We start from the raw sequence: 19,085 nt of genomic DNA, 5'->3' as shown, positions 1-19,085 counted from the left end.
CTTTTGTCTCCTCTCCTTCCAGGACAGACTAACCCTATAAGGTCTCCTCTAGGTACTGCTTAGGCAGCTGGCTACGGAAATACTCAGAGCCTTGATCATTTCCTTCAGCGTGATCAAGGTGTCTAAGGAGTTAGAGACGGACATGAATGAAGAAGACAGCAAATCACAAAGGAAACTTCAGCAGCCAAGCTCGCAGCCTGTGACCAGTGTTGACTACAGTTTTACACACATTTACAAAAACGCTAACTTGTGATTGTAACACTGGGAAAGCACGGCCGCCTAGCACACCTCTAAGTAACAGTGCTTCATACAGGGAGAAAACAATCCCAGCTCCCTACGTACGGTACCTCGAGAGGGAAATCCTTTATGCTGACATCTACAAAAGACTGGCAGTAATGAGGATCCATGTAAATCAAACTGTCATCTACAAGGACAAAACAGAAGACAAATAATTCACAAAACACCTTATTATGACACTGCTTACAATCCAATTTCTATGTAGAGCAGCTGAAAAAAAAAGGCTAGGTGTAACGGCCTGCCAGCCTGAGACTCGCCGACGGAAACGCAGGTCTGCGCGGCGCAGATTAACTTTGCATAATCAAATATGCTTGTATAAGCAGAATTTTATAAAGCGATGAGACTGTCATTTAATTTTTGGTGATGAAATTACTTTCACAAACACACAATTATACTCTACAGTTTGCATATGAAAAATGCATTGGCTTCTCTGTTCTGACAGCAAGAACATATTGCTTGTCATTTCATTATCAACTAACACCGCTAAAAACCAGGGAAAAAGTAAATATGTAAATAGCAGCTGCCAAAATGTAGCGGAGTCTGCTGGAAACTCAGGGAAATGGATAAATTGTGCTTTGTTTGTGCAGTAACAGAAATTAAGCACACATTTTAAGGAATCCAATTATGCTGTAGACCAAATGACCAGCATGAGTGGCTGAAAGGGACTGACAATGGAATGAGAGACTCACTGGTCTCCCTTAGCCATCTTGTTTCCAGATAATCTCATAATAACTTAACACTTTTAAAAGAAAACAATTTTTAAAAAAGCATACTTGCCGGGCATGGTGATGCACGCCTTTAATCCCAGCACTTGGGAGGCAGAGGCAGGTGGATTTCTGAGTTCGAGGCCAGCCTGGTCTACAAAGTGAGTTCCAGGACAGCCGGAGCTTTACAGAGAAACCCTGCCTCGAAAAACAAAACAAAACAAAACAAAACAAAACAAAACAAAACAAAACAAAACAGCATACTTAGTCACTGACCTTGAAATCCAGCAAAGTAATATGACTGTTTAGGTTTGCCGCCAATGATACCTACACAGTATTCAAGGCTTAAAACACCCTGTCAAAGGGAAGGAATAGAGTTAGATCAAGAGGCAGGTGGAAATGACCTGAGATAGCCGAGGCTGCACTGCAAGCGCCCCACCTTCTCACCAACAGTTACTGCTTTTTCACATTTGCTCCGTGTCCTGGAATCCTCATCTTCCAAACTGCCTCCCTTTTTCTTTTAACCACTCGGTATTAATTCACATCAAATATCTTTATCAGGATGTGGCGCAACAGCAGGGACAGGCCACGGTGTGCCACAGGAAGAAAAGTGAATAACATCACAAAGCACAAGAAGTCCTACCAAAGCAAAGCTCTGTTCTTCTCCTCATGAGAACATTCTCCACGTGCCAGAGCAGTGGTTCTCAGCCTGTGGGTTGCAACCCATTCATGGGGCTGCCTAAGACCATCCTGCATAGTGGATATTTACATTATAATTCATAGTAGTAGCAAAATTAACATTATGAAGTAGCAATGAAAATAATTTTACGGTTGGGGGTCACCACAACATGAGGAACTGTATTAAAGGGTCGCAGCACTAGGAAGGTTAAGATCATTGAGATCCAGTGAGCTAGAGGATTAAATAAAGGCTCAGATGGCCCCCACCTTAACACTATCCGGCTCATGACTGTGTGTTACAATGCCAAACCTGCTATACACTCATCAGAGAACTTTCTTGGAGGTGAATGCAGTGGCATGTATATACCACCCTAATACTCAAGAGGCTGAGGCAGAAGGAAGCAGTTCAAAGCTAGCCTGGGCCACGAAGCAAAACTTGTCTCAAAAAGAAAAAGAGAAAAACTCTGATTCTTGCATTTTGACCTTTCCTAAGCTAATAATATACAAACGTGGTGTCATCTTTTGAGGTTAGGTGAGTGACATGCAGCTTCCCGCCAGGCAGGCCATCCTGAGGGTAAGCAACAGATATTCTGTAGCTGTAAGAGTCTATCCCCTGCTATCACACAGCCTTGCCAATCTTTAAGTCAGACCAGCTGTGGTCATTTGAATGGGACCCTCGCAAACAGTCTTGTGACACTCCCTAGCAGAGGGCAGGGAAGGTCAGCAGACTCTTACTTGGGATTCCAGCTGCTCGGTCCTCCAGTCCCCTCCTGGCCTGTATCCCAGCTGTTAGAGTGAGCAGGAGGTGAAAGGCTGACTGGAGAGCGACTCTGGCAGCACAGCTACTGTGAGTCACCATGCATGCCAGGGCAAGGATCGACATCGACAGACCCAAGTCACCCATGCTCCTGTGAGGAACCCAGGTGACCTCATGGGTTCACCAAACTGCACTTAACTGGAGGAATTGCTTGGTCTGCTGGTGTCCTATCTGGGGTGAGCAGGCGTTACTGCACATCTCCTAGGGAAAGTGTGTAACAGTTGCTACCGCCATAAGGCTTGACAGGTTTGTGTGCTTAGGCTTGGGGCCATCACCATGGTAACCGCACTAAGGGAGATGCGGAAATTCAGGGGCCACACTGCCTCATTAGGGAGCATAAGAAATCACCAAGAGGCCAGGGGAGTGCTGGAGGCACGCATCCACACAGGACTAACTGTCACAAATACCATCCAGGTGAGACTGGGAAGGCTGGGATGAAGTATGATCACTTAGACAAGAACCAGAGAATCTGCCCAACGGTCAACCCAGATAAACTGTGGACACTGGTCAGTGAGTAGACACGGGTCAAGGCTGCAAAAAACAACTGCAAAAAAATGGGAGCTGCTCCCGTCACTGCTGTGGTGTGGCTAGACTACCATAGAGTTCTCAGGGAGGGAAAACTCCCTAAGCAGCCTATCATCATGAACGCCAAACTCTTCAGCAGGGCCGAGAAATCTAAGGGTGTTGGAGGTGCCTGTGTCCTGGTACATTTCCCTGTGTTCTGACTGGAGGTTCTTTGATGACATTCCTATACACAATACCAAAAGGATCTTTCTTTTTTTTTTTTGAAACAATGTCTCATGCAGTCCAGGACAGCCACAAGCTTACTACATAGCAGAGAATGACCCTGAACTAACCTGTCCCTCCCCTTTCCCAGATGCTGGCATTACAGGTGTGTGCCACCACACCCAGCTTAGAGCTCGTTATTATTAAAATGTGGGGGACTATCTCCTTGACATCTGCCAATGTTACATACACAGACTTACTAGTACAATTTTATGTGGCTAAACATTGGATATGGTACTTTCTTTTTCTGGATTTAAAAAAAAAATCTACGTGTATACGTATGCCTGTGTAAGCTTATGTGCACTGTATCTGTGTAGTTGCCTACAAAAGCCGGAGGACATTAGACTCCAAGGGCTGGAGGTACAGAAAATTGTGAGCCGCTTGATGGGGGAGCTGGGAACCGAGCCTGGGTTCTCTGGTAAAGCAGTCAGTGTTCCTAACCACTAAACCATCTCTCCAGCCCCATGCTACTTGATCTTTTTTGGCATTCATTATGCCATGAACAATTTTCAAATCAATAAATACATATATCCCTTTGATAACTAATGGTTGTAGTCTATGCTTACAAACCCTCATAATATTTGAACGGTTCTAGGTTCCTGACTTGCTGACTGGCTAGGCTGCCTGGCCATCAAGCCCAAGTCCACATCCCCAGTACTGGGGTTCAGGAACCTTTCTGTGGGCACTGAGGGTTCAAACTGGGGTCCTCGTGGGACTTGACTAGCTAAGCCACCTGTCTCCCTAGCCCCAGTTCTGTTTTCCTTTGAGACACTGTCAAAGCAGTGCTAGGACTTAGACACAGTAACACGGAGGGGACTATATTTACTCTGACCATAAAAGGTAACTGGTAGGAAAGTAGGAAGCAAGGTCAGGGTCCTTCTGTATCCCAGGTGCTGGTGTAGTGCAAAGGGAAGCCAGCTGGGAAGCCTGGTGGGCAGGGCAGGAGACACAGCTGAGGAGTGGACGCAACCTTGATCACTGAGTAAGAATACCACTCCGTCTTCTGGGTAACACTAAAGGCCTGCTATCTGCAGTGGTTGTTTAAAGTGTTACTGGCGACTCAGGTTGCACTCTTCCAGTCGCCACAAGCACATGCATCGTCTGGTGCTGTAATCGGACTGTCTGCAATTGGAAGACATTACAGACATGCAAGTAGAAGATTGTGTGCAGCCACATCTGTTCTGCGTGACATCGCAACACAACATTGTCGCCACCAAAGTTCACACTAAAGGACCACGCAATCCAGTTACCAAAGCAAAAAGAAAAGGGAAAAAAAAAATCTCATAGTGTCTTAAGTAAGCTTCCAGTCTTGCTTGGTTAGCATTCATAGCTTCCCTGGGCTACATGTCACCTGCAGGCTAAGGACTCAACACCTCTGCACTGTGAATCAAAACAAACTTCAACTCCCTAAAGTTTATTCTGCCAAGTGTTCCATCACAGCAAGAAGAAAAGTCATTTTATTAAAGCTGAAATAATAGTAAAGATACAAACTTAACCAAATACTCAGTATTGCTTTAAAACTGAAGGTCTTAGTGTCTAACACAAGACAGGGTCTTTTAGGTCAAGAAACACAACTATATGCTATGGGATTGAAGAGACTTCTTAAGAAAGGGAAGTGGGGCCCGCCATACTACCTCACTTCTGCTTATATAAGCAGTTCCTCTCTGGCACCACAGTGTCACAATAATAAGTTATGAAATACAGTAGCGATTTTAAAAGTGTGTTTTGATGGTTAGTTTGACATGGTTTAGTGTTAGTTTTAGGAATAACTAAGATAAATATATTTCTAATCAGAAAAGGATCCTAGAGTAGTAGCCATATTGCAAACCCCTCTCCTGCACGCCATCAATTAGTGTAGACTGGAAGGCTTTTCACACCGTCATAGAAAGATGCTCTTCCGACTCACACATGATCTCTCAGTGCTGAAATTTAAAATGCCTGATGCCAAACTTCACAATGTATAGCTGTGGGGTCACGACTTACTTGTGGAGAAGAGACTGCAACGCTTCTCTATTTTTTATTTTATGTTAGGTACTACTGCCTTGAACATAAAAACAAGGAGAACTGAGCCCCTCTTACCTTCACAAACTCCAGATAGTCGGTATTGGTCCTTTCTCCACCGAGTCTAACAGGAACTAAAATAATGACAGCCTTGTCACGTGCATCTCCAGCTGTCACGGAGTCAGTCTGCTTATCAATCACGTCAGAATTGTAAACTTGGAGAAACACAATGAATGCATATGTATTAAACATTATAAAGGCGGCTGTATAAACATTGACTCTAATCCCATCCCTCCGCTGGTTGGTCATCTGTCTCCGTTATCACCATCAAAGCACCAACAAGTTCAAAATTTCATACTCATGGACCCTGGAAACAACACTAGGAAAACACAAGACTTGGTCTCCCTGAGCATGTGTTCTGGCCGGGAAACTGATGACAGCGAGTAGAAGCGTAAGGTAGTCAGAGAGTGTTTAACCTGGTTAGATGACAATCTCTGGCTAAGCAGGAAGGCACTAGCCCCGAGCCTGACAACCTGTGGTCCACTGCCTTCGGAATGATGGGAGGCAAGAACCAATTCCTGCAGGTTGTCCTATGCCCTGGGCACACCCACAACTCCCACAGAATAAATACATGTTTTAAGAAGTACAGAATGCCAAACACAGACCAGTCTTTCCACAGGCTGAGCTTTCATTGGTTGCCAGGTTTATAGATATATTCATATTAAACCTGACAGACATATTTCTTACTCTTCTAAAGCATTAATTTTGACCTCTTAATAGCTTTTCTGCAAAAAAATTAACTTACAGCATGGGGTAGCTTATTTCAGGAAGTAAATAGAGGCTCTATTTCTGATCTCTAGTTCCAAGATGATTATAGATATTGGGTATCAACAGAAGACCCCAAAAAAACATGAGATAATTTACTGGCACACTAAAGGGAAACATGCTTCCAAGGGAAACTGTCTATCCTCAGATGTCTGACCTTCCTGCCCTGGCCTCCCTGGGCCAGGATTATAAGCAAGAGTCATCTTAACTGGTTACACTGGCTAACCAAAAAGGAAGGTTAGATCAGGTGTGTTGATAACAGCCTCAGCCCCAGCTGCAGGGGTGATAGGGTAGAAAGGTTAGACCCAGTGTGTTGATGCACACTTAGTCCTGGTTGCAGGAGTGATGAGGTAGGTTGAATAAGAATTATAAAGTTGAGCTGGAGAGATGGCTCAGCTGTTAAGAGCACTGGCTGCTCTTCCGGATGTCCTGAGTTCAAATCCCAGCAACCACATGGTGGCTCACAACCATCTGTCTTGAGATCTGATTCCCTCTTCTGGTGTGTCTGAAGACAGCTACAGTGTACTTACATATAATAAATAAATAAATAAATAAATAAATAAATAAATAAATAAATAATCTTTAAAAAAAAAAAGAATTATAAAGTCAAGACCTGACCAGCCTACATAGTGATGGCCTGTCTCAGAGAGAAAAATAATAGCAAAATAATTTTTCTTGCAAATACATTTAAATTAGCATTTAAGGCATTTATTCAAAAAAATACTAATTCTATGGCATGAGGGGTGTTTTATAGGAATAATAATGAATTATCTGTGACTGTCATCTTCATAACCATTTGCAATATAACCAGGAAGGGTCTGAGCCAATACAGTACACCACTAGAACGTCACACACCATACCTGTACAGTCCTGGGCAACATAAATAGTTAGCCCTTGCAAATCCGGATGCCTTGCTTCTTCAACTGCTTTTCTAGAAAAATAACAAACATCCTTTAAATCCTACATAAAATTTCCTGTTGTCACTGAAAGATGTAGTTTAAAAAGGAGAGCAATCCATAGCTGCCCTGCCTTTCCTATGTACCCTGTATGTCTGCTGTCAAATCTATCACCTGGAGAGTGTCAGATATCAGCTGCACTTTCCAAAGCTGAACATGACACTCAATTACCCAAAGGCTCTAATGAAGCTACAAAGCATGCCTCCGAGTCCCTGGGTATACACTTATGTCCCAGCCCTCAAAAGACGTCCTTTCTTCATCAGCTCACTGGCTGCACAGAAGGCTTTTAAGCAGTGAGTCCCATGGCTTCAAGGTTTGCCTCACAGTACAACATCCACTACAAAGGATGTGTTACCGTGCTTGTCCCCCACTACGCTTGGCAACTTCCCCCTCCCCCTTTGAACAACCATTCATTCATACGTATAATCAGTATGCAGGGCTAGAGCAGAGCTGAGTGGTAGAGCACTAGCACCACAGGACAAGGGAGGAACAAGACACAACTATTTGACCTGAGCCAATGACTTCCCTAATTTAACGCATCGGAATTCTGTAAGCAAACCTGCCAACCAGAAGTCACTCCTCAGCGAGAGTGCTCCTCAGCGAGAGTGCTCTCTCAGTGGCATGAGTTCTGACAAAACCCAGCATCTAAAAAAGGATTTACACAGATGGGGCAAGTGAAATATTTAAGTTGTTTATATCTTTACTATGTATGCTCCTGTATATTAGTGTAGAAGAAACACCAGGTAACTATGGCTAAATATAGCCTGTAGCCTGTTTTTATACTGTAAGCTAAGAATAAATAACAGAAACATGTAGGTGTACAAAGCCCCAAGTATTTACCATTTGCCTCCACAGGCAAGCATGTTGAGTCTGGTGACATCTTGGAGGTTAGAAACTATGCTTTTGTGATTATGCTTTGTGTCGTGATGTACACACTCATGGGGATTTGAAGTGTGCATGGAAATGTTAAAACAATAATTTTAGCTCGTGACATCTCATTAGACACATCAATAAACTGGTTACATTAAAAAAAAAAAAAAAAACTAATATGGCCTGCCTTCCAGCCTCTAGGTTGAAAGAAATGGTAGCTTTTAGAACGTACAGCAATATAATCTACTGAGAACCTACTTAGAAAGAGACCCCGGATATCTGGCAGGAAACTCTGTCTGTAGGTCAAGGCAACTGTAGTCCCTAAGTCCTGATCCCCATTAGCAAAGAAAAGCAGAAGGCTTTCATGGAGCTGCTCTTAAGAGCTTCGGCTGTATATACTCTCAGTCAAAGTTGGTATTTCCCAGCACAAGGCAGAAGAGTTGGAAAAATGATACCTTAAAATGTGAGCAACCACCGCTGGTCCATACCAATCGCCAGCTTTTTTCCCAGACTTCTTCCCAAACTCTATCAGACGATGTAAGCCAAAGACGGCCACGGGGGAATCTCCAAACCAAGAGATGATCTTCCTGTGATAAGCCTCATTCCGCACTGCGTGGTCATCGGGACACTTCCCAGATGTTTCCTTCAGAGAAACTGCTGGAGTTCTGAGTTCTCTGTCCCCCGAAAGTGAAGCTTCAAACGATGCAGTAAACTTTTTGACAGTGTTGGAAGTCCATGAGTCAGAGTCTGCGTTCTCAATGTGCAGCGCATCAGGCCAGGTCCAAGCTATGGCGATTCCAAAGCAAGAATCAGACTTTTCCAACAGACAGACCTTGACGACCGTACTAATACATATGCAGCACTTAAGGCCAAACAGGTTATTGAAGCAAACAGAAACTCAAATCTGTGCAAAGGCGGAAATTAGAGTGATGGTTGCTAATGGTTACATACAGGGTGGAGTGGCTGCTAAAGGGTTCTCTGCAAAAATAGAAATATTCTAAAATTGGGTATTGTGACAGCTACAGAACCCAGTAAGAATACTGAGAACCACTGAACTGGTCACTTTAAATGAGTGTGTGTGTGTGTGTGTGTGTGTGTGTGTGTGTGTGTGTGTATTTTATAAATATATATGTATATATATATATATAAAATGAAACAATAAACTCATACACTTTAAATATGTATGAGTGTGTGTGTGTGTGTGTATGTATACATATATATAAAATGAAACAATAAACATATCAGCAAACCACTATGATAACATCAGTGATATACATAGATCTGACTGTCTCGGAACTACTCTGTGATTTCTAACTTTTCCAAACTAAGAATGTACTACATGTCGTAATTAAGGAAAAGTCACAGAAAAGAAAAGTCAAAAAAAAGAAAAGCTGCTAAACTCAAGTATAGTCCTTCAATATGGTTTTTCTTCCTTCCTTCCTTCCTTCCTTCCTTCCTTCCTTCCTTCCTCCCTCCCTCCCTCCCTCCCTCCCTCCCTCTCTCCCTTCCTTCCTTCCTCCGTTTCTTCCTTCCTTCTTTCCTCCCTCCCTTCCTTCCTTCCTTCCTTCCTTCCTTCCTTCCTTCCTTTTTTTCTCTTTCTTCTTATCAACCTTCAGTTGAAATAAAGAGTCCTGTACTCTACTGCCAGTCTGGCAGGCTTCTAGGCTTCCCAAAGGCACAATAAAAAAATAAATAAATAGTATAACTAACATTTATGAGTATCTATGAGTAGATATCTTTAGGGGACAGATTCATTTTGATTACATGTTTTAGAAAGAAAAAGAAGTAAAACTGCTGAAATTATAACTTTCAGTATCTTTTAAAATGTTTTTAAATTTTTTAAAAATATTTTTTAAATATCTTTTGTTCAAGATATTTTCTGGATATCTTCCTTCAGAATACTATGGTGGTTTGTTAGAGAATAATAATAGCAGTTCTCTAGCAAATTAAAACCTAATGAATAGAGTCAGGGAAGATATCAGACCTAAACACAGCAAATAGAACCATTATTTTACTATTTAATAACGCAGCAATCTTCAAACATTATTCATAAGTCAGTGAAGCAAATCATTTTATGTTTGGATTAAGTCATGGCTTCAGAGATCTTCTCAGGAATAAACATTCCATCCCTGTTTATGAGTACACAGGGCCATAGATAAATCACCCCCAGGAAACTTGTCTAAACTAAGTCTTAGTTAGATTTAGTGGTTAGAACACTTTTCTGGCATATAGCCAAGGCCCTGAGATTAATCTCCAACATATAAAAAATTAAAAATTAAAAACAAAACATCTTTTTCTTTGTATTAGTCACACTACTCCCAAATTTGTTTGCTAAATTACTTTAATCATCTCTATATAAGAGTTACTAGAACAGGGATACTGACTAACACTTTAAAGAAATCTGATAATATTTAGTAATATCTAAAGATCACAGCCTGAAAACGTTAAAACAAAACACTTTTACAAATGTATACATCATAAAAAACTGACTGATAGGGAAATGACATTAGAAAGTGAATACAAATAAGTTGAATATCCCTGAGATTTCTGAGGGTTTAAAACTCTAAGCATAAATCCTTTAATCCCAGACTCAGGAGGCAGATACAGGCAGATCTGAGTTTGAGGCTGTCTGGTCTGTAGAGAGATTTCCAGGACAGCCAGGGAACTGCTGTCTCAAATAAATGAATGAATGAATGAATGAATGAATGACCGAACGAACGAAAGTCTAAGCACTGGGGCTAGAGACATCGATCAGCAGTTAAGACAGCTTGCTGGTCTTGCAGAGGGATCAGCAGTTAAGACGACAGCTTATTGTTCTTACAGAGGAGTCAGATTCAGTGGCCAGCACCCATGTTAGGGAGCTTATAACTGTCTGTACCTCCAACCCCAGGGGATCTGACATCTTCTGGCCTTCACACAGACACACACATATTTATTTATTTTAATAGATATTTTTAAAACTCTAAACATAATGTTCTCATTAACTGGAAGCCCTAAATTTTAATATAAGGAATTATAGCCAGGTGTGGTGGCACATCCTAACACTTGAGAGACAACCAGGTGGCTCTCTGTGAACTCAAGGCCAGCCTAGTCTACACTGTGAGTTCTAGGCCAGTGAAGGCTACATAATGAAACCCTGTCTCAAAAAATAATAATAATTTAATTTAATTAATACAGAGAAATATAGATTATTTATGGTGATTATATATGATAATATATGATATAATTTATAAATATAATGATGTAGTATAATTGTATATTTGTATTGTTAATTAAATATAATTATATTATATAATATATAATTTCTATGTAATATATTTGTATATATTATATACAAAATTATTAACCTATAATTATATTATATATGATAGAATGTATATAATGTCATAATGTATAATATATAATTAATATATACTATTAAGTGATATAATATATAAATATAAGTGATAAGTATGATAAATGTAATTATTTATGATAAAATTTCAAGATACTACTGACATGTACTAAAAAAAAAAAAAAAGAGTAAAATTTCTTCTGCCCAGGACTTACTTAATTCGGCACTCTAGAAAATTCAACCAAAACAATAAAATGTGAGGTAAATTCACTGTGGTGACCAGACAGCCATGTTGCATCTGCAGAGCACGCACGTGTAAGACACGCGGCTCAGCTCAGTACAGATGGAACATCAGTGGAACACCTTAACCTCAGCAAGGTGGGTGTGCTACACAAACCGATGCTCAGAGTGAAAGCAGCAGCAGAAACACAGAGACTTGATTTACCTCTACCGAGAAAATGGAGTATGAGTCCCTGAGCCAGCAGCATCTGGCCGGTCCGCAGCGTGCAGCCCCAGCCACAGTCTGTCGTCAAGGCTGAAGCTTCGATTTGAGGAAATTCTTCCCTGTAGGTCAGCCATATTCTAGAAATGAAATCCTTACGGAACTCTTCCACATTCCCTGCAATTACATGATCTTCAATGGCACATCCTGATCTTGCAGGCAACATCTTGCTTTCATCTACAAAATGTTTAAGGTGTAAGTTATATAGTATAGAGATAGGTGAGCAAGTGTGCAGAATGGTAATTATGTGTGTCTATCATTATTGTGTCATCTCATTTCAGAGGAATGAATGTAAGCCTTCCACTGCCCAATCAAATGAGAATGAACACTGAGGTGGTCTGTACACTGGGGGACCAATATAGGATCTACAGTAACACTGCTATTAACAGTGTCCCTCTGCACCTCTGTAAAATCACTCCTTGGACAAGACGGTAATTTAAAACACCTTCTCTTTTACCTTGGTTGGCTCAGGACACACACATGTGAGTTCTTTGAAAGATGACACGCAAATAAGATGCCATGACTTGTCAATGTGTAAGGATGTATACAGTCACGTCATGACTTGTCACTATGTAAAGATGTATACCATCACAGGAGCTGATACTTTAAAAGGGTACACATTGTATTGTTGTGAATATTTTATACCAAATTATAAAGCCAAAACTAATAAGCTACAGAGTAAAAATATAAAAATTTTAAAACGTAAATATCATTTATGTTCAAATAGCATTTTTCAGAATTTGTTGCTACCCACATGTATCATTTTAAAGGCCTTTGCAAACTGATTGTCTCTAACACAGTCACTATGAAAAAGCCATTGTTTGCCCAATAATTCACAGGACACTCAGTGAATTATTCTCAGTGAACGACCATTCCTGGATTATTCCCAAAGAAACCACTTCACCTTTCTTTCCCCTGCATCAGAGACACTGCTCCACATTAGTAGATCTAGTGAGCATCAGAGCTGGCTGGCCTGGACGTGTGGGCACACTAGTGCAGAAATACATCAAGCTACAACTCTGAGGGCCACATCCGAAGCCTTTCTGTAGGATGCGACAGGCTGACAGCTTTACAGTGCAGTCAGTCTTCATTCCTCCTTCACCCATCCCTTCTGCTCATTCTGAAAAATTCCCATCACTCAGCCTTCATCTCTATTCAGCAGATGGTAATAAACAAATGAATTCCAAGCCTCCATTGACATGACTTTCTCTCACTATTATACAGAGCTCGAAGATAGTTACAAATAAAAGTACCTGGAAATTAAACATGGCACTACAATATGTCTAAGTAGGCCCCTTTTGACATTCGTATTTGTTTTAAATGTGATGCAATAGTTCCTGACTTTCATGTCTCATCCTACACACATAGAGCTCCAAACTCCTCTCTATGTGTCAAGTCATTTCTTAACCTCTCCAGACCTAGACAACACCAGATTCTTCGGGGAAACTGTCAAGACTGAGTGAACTTTGACCCAAGAGCTTTAAGAAAAATGAGAACTATTTCAAGGGACCACACAATAAAAACTTGGGGGAAGGTAGCAAGCAGACAAACATACAAAAGAAAGGAAAGCATTGATAATACTGGAGACTTAGTTGAGGCTGACAACACAATACTAAGAAATACCAAGAACTACAAAACCTATACAAATAGGTGGAAACTGAACAATACACTTTTTGAGGACGGAGGGTTATTTCACTGGATGGAAAGAAATTTAAGAACGCCTAGATCCAAATGAAAACAAAAACATAACTCCTCAGAACCTCTGGGATATACTGACACCATTTATGAAGAAAACAGACGGGCAGCTATGAGGGGAGGAAGTCTACATGGAGAGGTGAGGGGAACAAGGAGGACATGGATATGTAGGCCACGAGAGCGGTGAGGGATGAAGCCCACCAGCAAGGGGGAAACAAAGGGTGGGGAGAGGAGGGTGCAGAGCAAAGTTCTGGAAAGTCCGCACCCTCAACGCCGCGCTTGGAATGGGACCAGTGGGCAGATGCTTGGTGATGTCACTGGGGTGGTCTCTTCCTTCCCCATCATACACTCAAGTTACCAGGGAACTTAACAAAGAGCACAAGCATATATGTAGGTGGTTAACGTGTCAAGGCGGTTTAATATGGAAATAAAATAACAAAATGTTTAGCAATGAAAGTCTTCAAAGATTTTTTTTTAATGCTTACCTTCATATTTAAAATGATAACATTTTCCAAGCAATAAAACAGGTGAATTTCTACTAAAATATGTCTTTGTTTTCAACACCCAACCTGCATGGAGAGAAAGGGGGTTCTGGCGTTAAAATTTCAAAGTAAAAGCCCTGCATGACGACCACTATGTATACGCATGTTTAGAAGTTACAAACTATTTAGACAACGAAACAAAACTAGGGGCTAGCTTAAACAAATTTAAATTTTTTTAAATAAATAAATAAACTTTGCTAATCTAAATAAGCAAATTTGTAGTCTCTTAGCCATAATCTCCTCCTTATAAAACATAAAAGAGGAAAACAGTGCCTTTCATTTATTCTGACAGGTCATGATGCTCTCCCCACACAAACTGAAAGGGTAGGAACTGTACTCCTGTTTCCCTCACAGTAGCTTCTGTTCATTAAGGTAGCAAAGATTATCAACTTTTTAATTGTCTCCCATCTCGGGTATTTTAAAGGTACAAAGTACTTTGCAGCCCCTGGAGAGGAACTTGGGGAAAGCACATAGTAGGCTAGCACACCTGGTGAAATCAGCCTCTGCTGTCATTGTCTGGATGCACACAAGGCACTCAGACATCCTCGTCTGGGCTTTCAATCCCCGGTCCTAAGCCCCAACTGAAGTCACAAACTCTAACAATCAGCTTTCTTCCTTCCCGTCTGTCAGCAACGGGAGAGAGAGGTGGTGTTCTCTTTGGCATCCACGATGGCAGGAGCCCTTCTGAATCTCTGGTGAAAAGCAGTGGTTCCCTACAGTGCTGAGTACTGCCAAGCCTATAAAAACCCTGACTCCGAAGGGTGGGGTTGAACACGTCACAGTGGCACATGCCAGTCAGGCCTGGACTTGGGAGCCTGAGGCAGGAGGATCACAAATTTGAGGCCATCTTGGTCTACACAGAGAAACTCTCTAGAAAGAAAGCAGAGTGGATGGTTTTCTAAACACAAGGACATGTATAGACAGAATTAAAGTTGACAGACATGGGTTTAACAGACTATCAGCCTTTATGTTATACAGAGTTACTAACAAACATTTAAAACTAGGCTTTTATATTCCCTAAAGCACTTTATACAAATAAAGGAAAGTACGAACTAAAATACAATGATGTGAAATAGGCTCTCTGCTGGACAAGGAGACATATAGGAAGTCAGACGCACTGCTCAGCATTCATTGGGCCTCACTTGATTTATTATAACATGTCAAGAACAGTTTCTCTGTTCACAGTCCTTCCCCTTCTTCAAAATGTCACCTATCACTACAAAATAAAACTGCCAGTGCCCCAGCCTTAACTAGACCGATCTTCTGTTCAGAAGCATCTGATTGGATCCGTGACACAGCTCAATGAAAAGCCTCCTGCCAAGCCTGACCCTCTGTATGAGTCCAGAACCCACATGGTAAAAGGAGGAAACAAGGCCCACAGCCGTCCTCTGACTTCCACATGTGTGCACGGCATGTGCCCACACAGAGACACAACTAAAAACTCAAAGGGACAGAGATTAAGAGATTAAGAGCAGTTGCTGTTCTTGCAGAGGGTTCAAGTTCGGTTTCCCACTCCCACATCAGATGGCTCTCAACTGCCTGCTACCCCAACACCAGGGGATCTACTGTCCTTTTCTGGCCTTCGTGTGCACAAAACCACACTAAGACACATACACATACATATCATTAAAAATATAAAATAACTTTAAAATAAATAAAAGCGTTAAAACATACTGTTAGTTCTTATCAGACCTCTGGTTTCAAATGAAGACTGTGGTACAAACTAGAACCCCATTCTCCATCTCCACTGGGCTGCACTACTTGACTCACGCTATCGTGTGATAAAAAATGTCCCCAGGATATCAGTCTATCTAAGTTCTACTCCTTTCAGAGTCGTCTTTGGGGCTGTCTTCCCCCTTTTCCATTTGGATCTGGTTCTCTTCTAAACTCCAGTAGGACACGGATATTTATCTGCCATGTGCACACCAGGAACTAGATTAGGGCTTCCCATATATTATCTTTTATAAATATTAGATCAAAGCTCCACACAAGCAGCCATCTCTTCTCCCAAAAAGCAACGGGTTTCTGAGAATTCAGTAAAAACACGCTCAAGCAAAGAAACTGACCTTTAAAAAAAAAACTTCTCACCATCTCCCTCCCTGTGGTTTACTCTTTACCTACATCTTCTGACCAACTGGTCTCCAGACTTCCCTCAGAAGAGGAAGAGAATGTGATGTGAGGCACTGCAAGAGCTCACATCTAACAAGAACTTAGTGCTTCACTGTCACACATCAATCATGGGACACATCCTCCCCTGCTATTCTCTTCGCTGTGAGACCTCATGGCGGACTGATTTGTTCTATGCTCAGTACAGAAGACGACAATGGTCCAGTGCTTCTCAAAGGACCCTGACATTTTCTCTTTTTCCACAGGCACATGGGAGCTTGCATAGTTCAACACATCAGAAGACGAACCTGTACAGTGGACTTTTTCTTTTGACTACTTAGCTTCACTTAACCACTTTCCAGTTGTCTTCATAAACGTGTCCATTACATGAGACTCCTTGCTATCTTTGCTTTCTCTTACTGATGCTGAGTCAGGGTACTATGGGGCAGTCAGGAAGAAACTGAAGATATAAAAAAAACTCAAGCCAGGAGGCTTGGAGGAGGAGCAGTAATTAGCACTGACACACGTTTGAAAAAGCCATATGGAAACCTAGTATTTTATAACTTTCCTTCACACACACACACACACACACACACACACAAACCCTCCCCCTACCACTAAAGAAGGAACAGAAAAAGACTGTAAGAGAAGAAGTTGGGACAGACCGGAGCAAGACAGTATCTTTTAGACATGGTGGAGCCACTGTCTTGGTGACCTCACAACAGGTGTAGCTGCCTCCATGACACCTCACAAGATCACAGGAGTCCCTGCTCCAACAAGAAGGGGCTCACAAGCCCTCACCCCTAGCTAAGCAGTTTACGGCTGCTAGGTGAGAGTTGGTTTTGGGTTGGTTTTTTTTCGAGTTGTGATTCCTCACAGTCTGGCCATGTTCCAGTGGATGCAGATCTGTGCATACACGGACAGCACAACACTAACTGGACTTAGTAGATTTTTTTTTTTTAATGGGAGCAGGATGGACATGAATAACCAAAGAGAAACTATTATCAATGGACTAGATCAAGCAGAAGAAAAAAAATCTCAAAAAAAAAACCCAAAAACAATACAATACTTAAATCACAATACTTACTATATTTCATATTGTTCCAAGCAGATATAAATTTAGTTTTTAGCTTGTCAACTTCATCTGTTCCTGAAGCCTCCATATTCAAATTCTGGAGAAAAAGCCATCACTTGATTCCATTCTTTTAGAAAATCCAATATACTGAAAGAAAAAAAAAAGCAAATAAGTAACCAACACATATTAGATGGAACCATACTGCTGAAGTTACTTAAATTATGAAATATAATTTAAACTGAAAACAAGCAAAGCAAGCTGAGGCTTGCCTAGAACACACAGAATGTGGATTTAATTCCAAGCACCACAGAAATACAGTGGTGCATCGCTGGGATCCCAGCATTCTGAAGGTAAAGACACGAGAGTCCGAAGTTCAAGTCTCTCCTCAGGTATGTGGTGAGATTGAATCTGACCTACAACAGCATTGTCAGAAAGAAAGGAAGGAAGGATAAGAGAGAATTTCATTTTTCATTTCACATTTATTCTAGAATGTGATAGTCTATAAGTATTTTAACTACATAAAGTATGTAACATAAAGTACGTAAAATAGAATTAACATAAAGCCAAACAATAACACCCCCAATAGCTCACAAGGGAATGTATTCATGTCAGGCACTCAAGGGCCTGAAGAGCATAGCTCTGCTTTAAAGTTTGCAAGAGCAGCCAGGCTTCCCGAAGCTGCTTGGGACTCTCACCAGGATGCTGCCTGCCTTCAGTAACTTCCACTTACCCTGATGAAGAAGTCCTTGCTTCTGTGTAACTGCGTCTAATTGTGTTGCTTGAAAGGGTTACATTTTCTATACTATCTTCCTGTCTCAATACTGAAGCATTTAGAAGGAAGAAGAATGGCTTAACCTGACAACCGAAAGTGCTTCTGGTTTCAAGAATGAATGTAACCTGAAGGAAAGTCGAGAGCCGTGACGCAATCTGAGAGACGAAGGAATTACAACAGGAAATGTGTGTGTTTATCCACAAGAGCTCACATTTTACTTTCGAGTAAAGACTGCTGCTACAAGGACATTGTGCTTTGGGGATCATAAGTGTCCACTGGAAAATACTGGCCATTCTTTATCGCCATTCTATTTCAGGGTATGAATTAAAAGCTACACACCATAGCCCTAAGGTAGAAGGGCCATACTAAAGCAAATGTGTCAACAGAACAAGAAATATAAAACTGCCCGGCGTTGGTGGCGCACGCCTTTAATCCCAGCACTTGGGAGGCAGAGGCAGGCAGATTTGAGTTCGAGGCCAGCCTGGTCTACAGAGTGAGTTCCAGGACAGCCAGGGCTATAGAGAAACCCTGTCTCGAAAAAAAATAAAATAAAATAAATTAAAAAAAAAAGAAATATAAAACTATGTGTAGAGTTAAAGGGTTAAAAGAGCAGGTATGCAGGCCCTGACAACCAGGAGCAGCTATGTCCAAAGACTCAGATTCTGTGGGGGGTGTCTGTTTAACTCTAACAGCACAGCAGCCTGGAGGGGAGATTGGAAAAGGCTGAGTTACAACTTCTCAAAAAAAAGGAAAGAAATCAGTAATAAATATATATTCAAATGGTGGAAGTCAATCACATACAAAATGCCAATGGTATTTTACATGGAAATCTCTACAAAATAAAAGCTCTACCTTCGTAATTTGTTATTATTTAAATTGTTGACACCCAGATGACTTTTTTAAAAAATTCATAATCCTCTTCTTTCAGTCTCATCTGGGAATACAGGCATAAGGCAAAATGCCTAGCTAAGTCTCTTAAAATAACAAAATTAGTGACATGTTCAGAGGTAAAAGGCATTTGCTACCAAAAGCCCAACAACCTGAATTTGAACCCCAGAATCCATACAATTGTTGATGATCAAAAATCATTTCTGATCCCAGTACTCAGGAGGCAGAGGCAGGCGG

At 41.3% G+C, this 19,085-nt stretch overlaps 1 protein-coding gene across 14 annotated transcripts in view; it reads right to left on the bottom strand.

The window, feature by feature from the left end:
• Positions 1 to 19,085, bottom strand: part of Atg4c (autophagy related 4C, cysteine peptidase) — a 108,100-nt gene that overhangs the window by 67,347 nt on the left and 21,668 nt on the right. For 7 of the 14 annotated variants that reach the window (XR_376316.4, XR_867860.3, XR_867862.3 and 4 more), the window contains exons 2-9: positions 17,201 to 17,335; positions 13,951 to 14,034; positions 11,714 to 11,947; positions 8,390 to 8,720; positions 6,969 to 7,039; positions 5,362 to 5,498; positions 1,278 to 1,356; positions 348 to 424 (exon numbers count right to left, since the gene is read on the bottom strand). Coding sequence is in view for 8 of the 14 variants with exons in the window: in NM_175029.3 (NP_778194.3) it covers positions 348 to 424; positions 1,278 to 1,356; positions 5,362 to 5,498; positions 6,969 to 7,039; positions 8,390 to 8,720; positions 11,714 to 11,947; positions 13,951 to 14,034; positions 17,201 to 17,276 (1,089 nt within the window). In the remaining 6 variants the exon portion in view is untranslated. The remainder of the gene's footprint in view (positions 1 to 347; positions 425 to 1,277; positions 1,357 to 5,361; positions 5,499 to 6,968; positions 7,040 to 8,389; positions 8,721 to 11,713; positions 11,948 to 13,950; positions 14,035 to 17,200; positions 17,336 to 19,085) is intronic. The other 7 variants (XR_003954943.1, XM_006503072.4, XM_006503073.4 and 4 more) reach the window with 3 other exon arrangements.

The sequence above is a fragment of the Mus musculus genome, chromosome 4 (assembly GCF_000001635.26).
Source record: "Mus musculus strain C57BL/6J chromosome 4, GRCm38.p6 C57BL/6J".
Lineage (NCBI taxonomy): Eukaryota > Metazoa > Chordata > Mammalia > Rodentia > Muridae > Mus > Mus musculus.
This window is presented reverse-complemented; position numbering and strand designations above follow the sequence as displayed.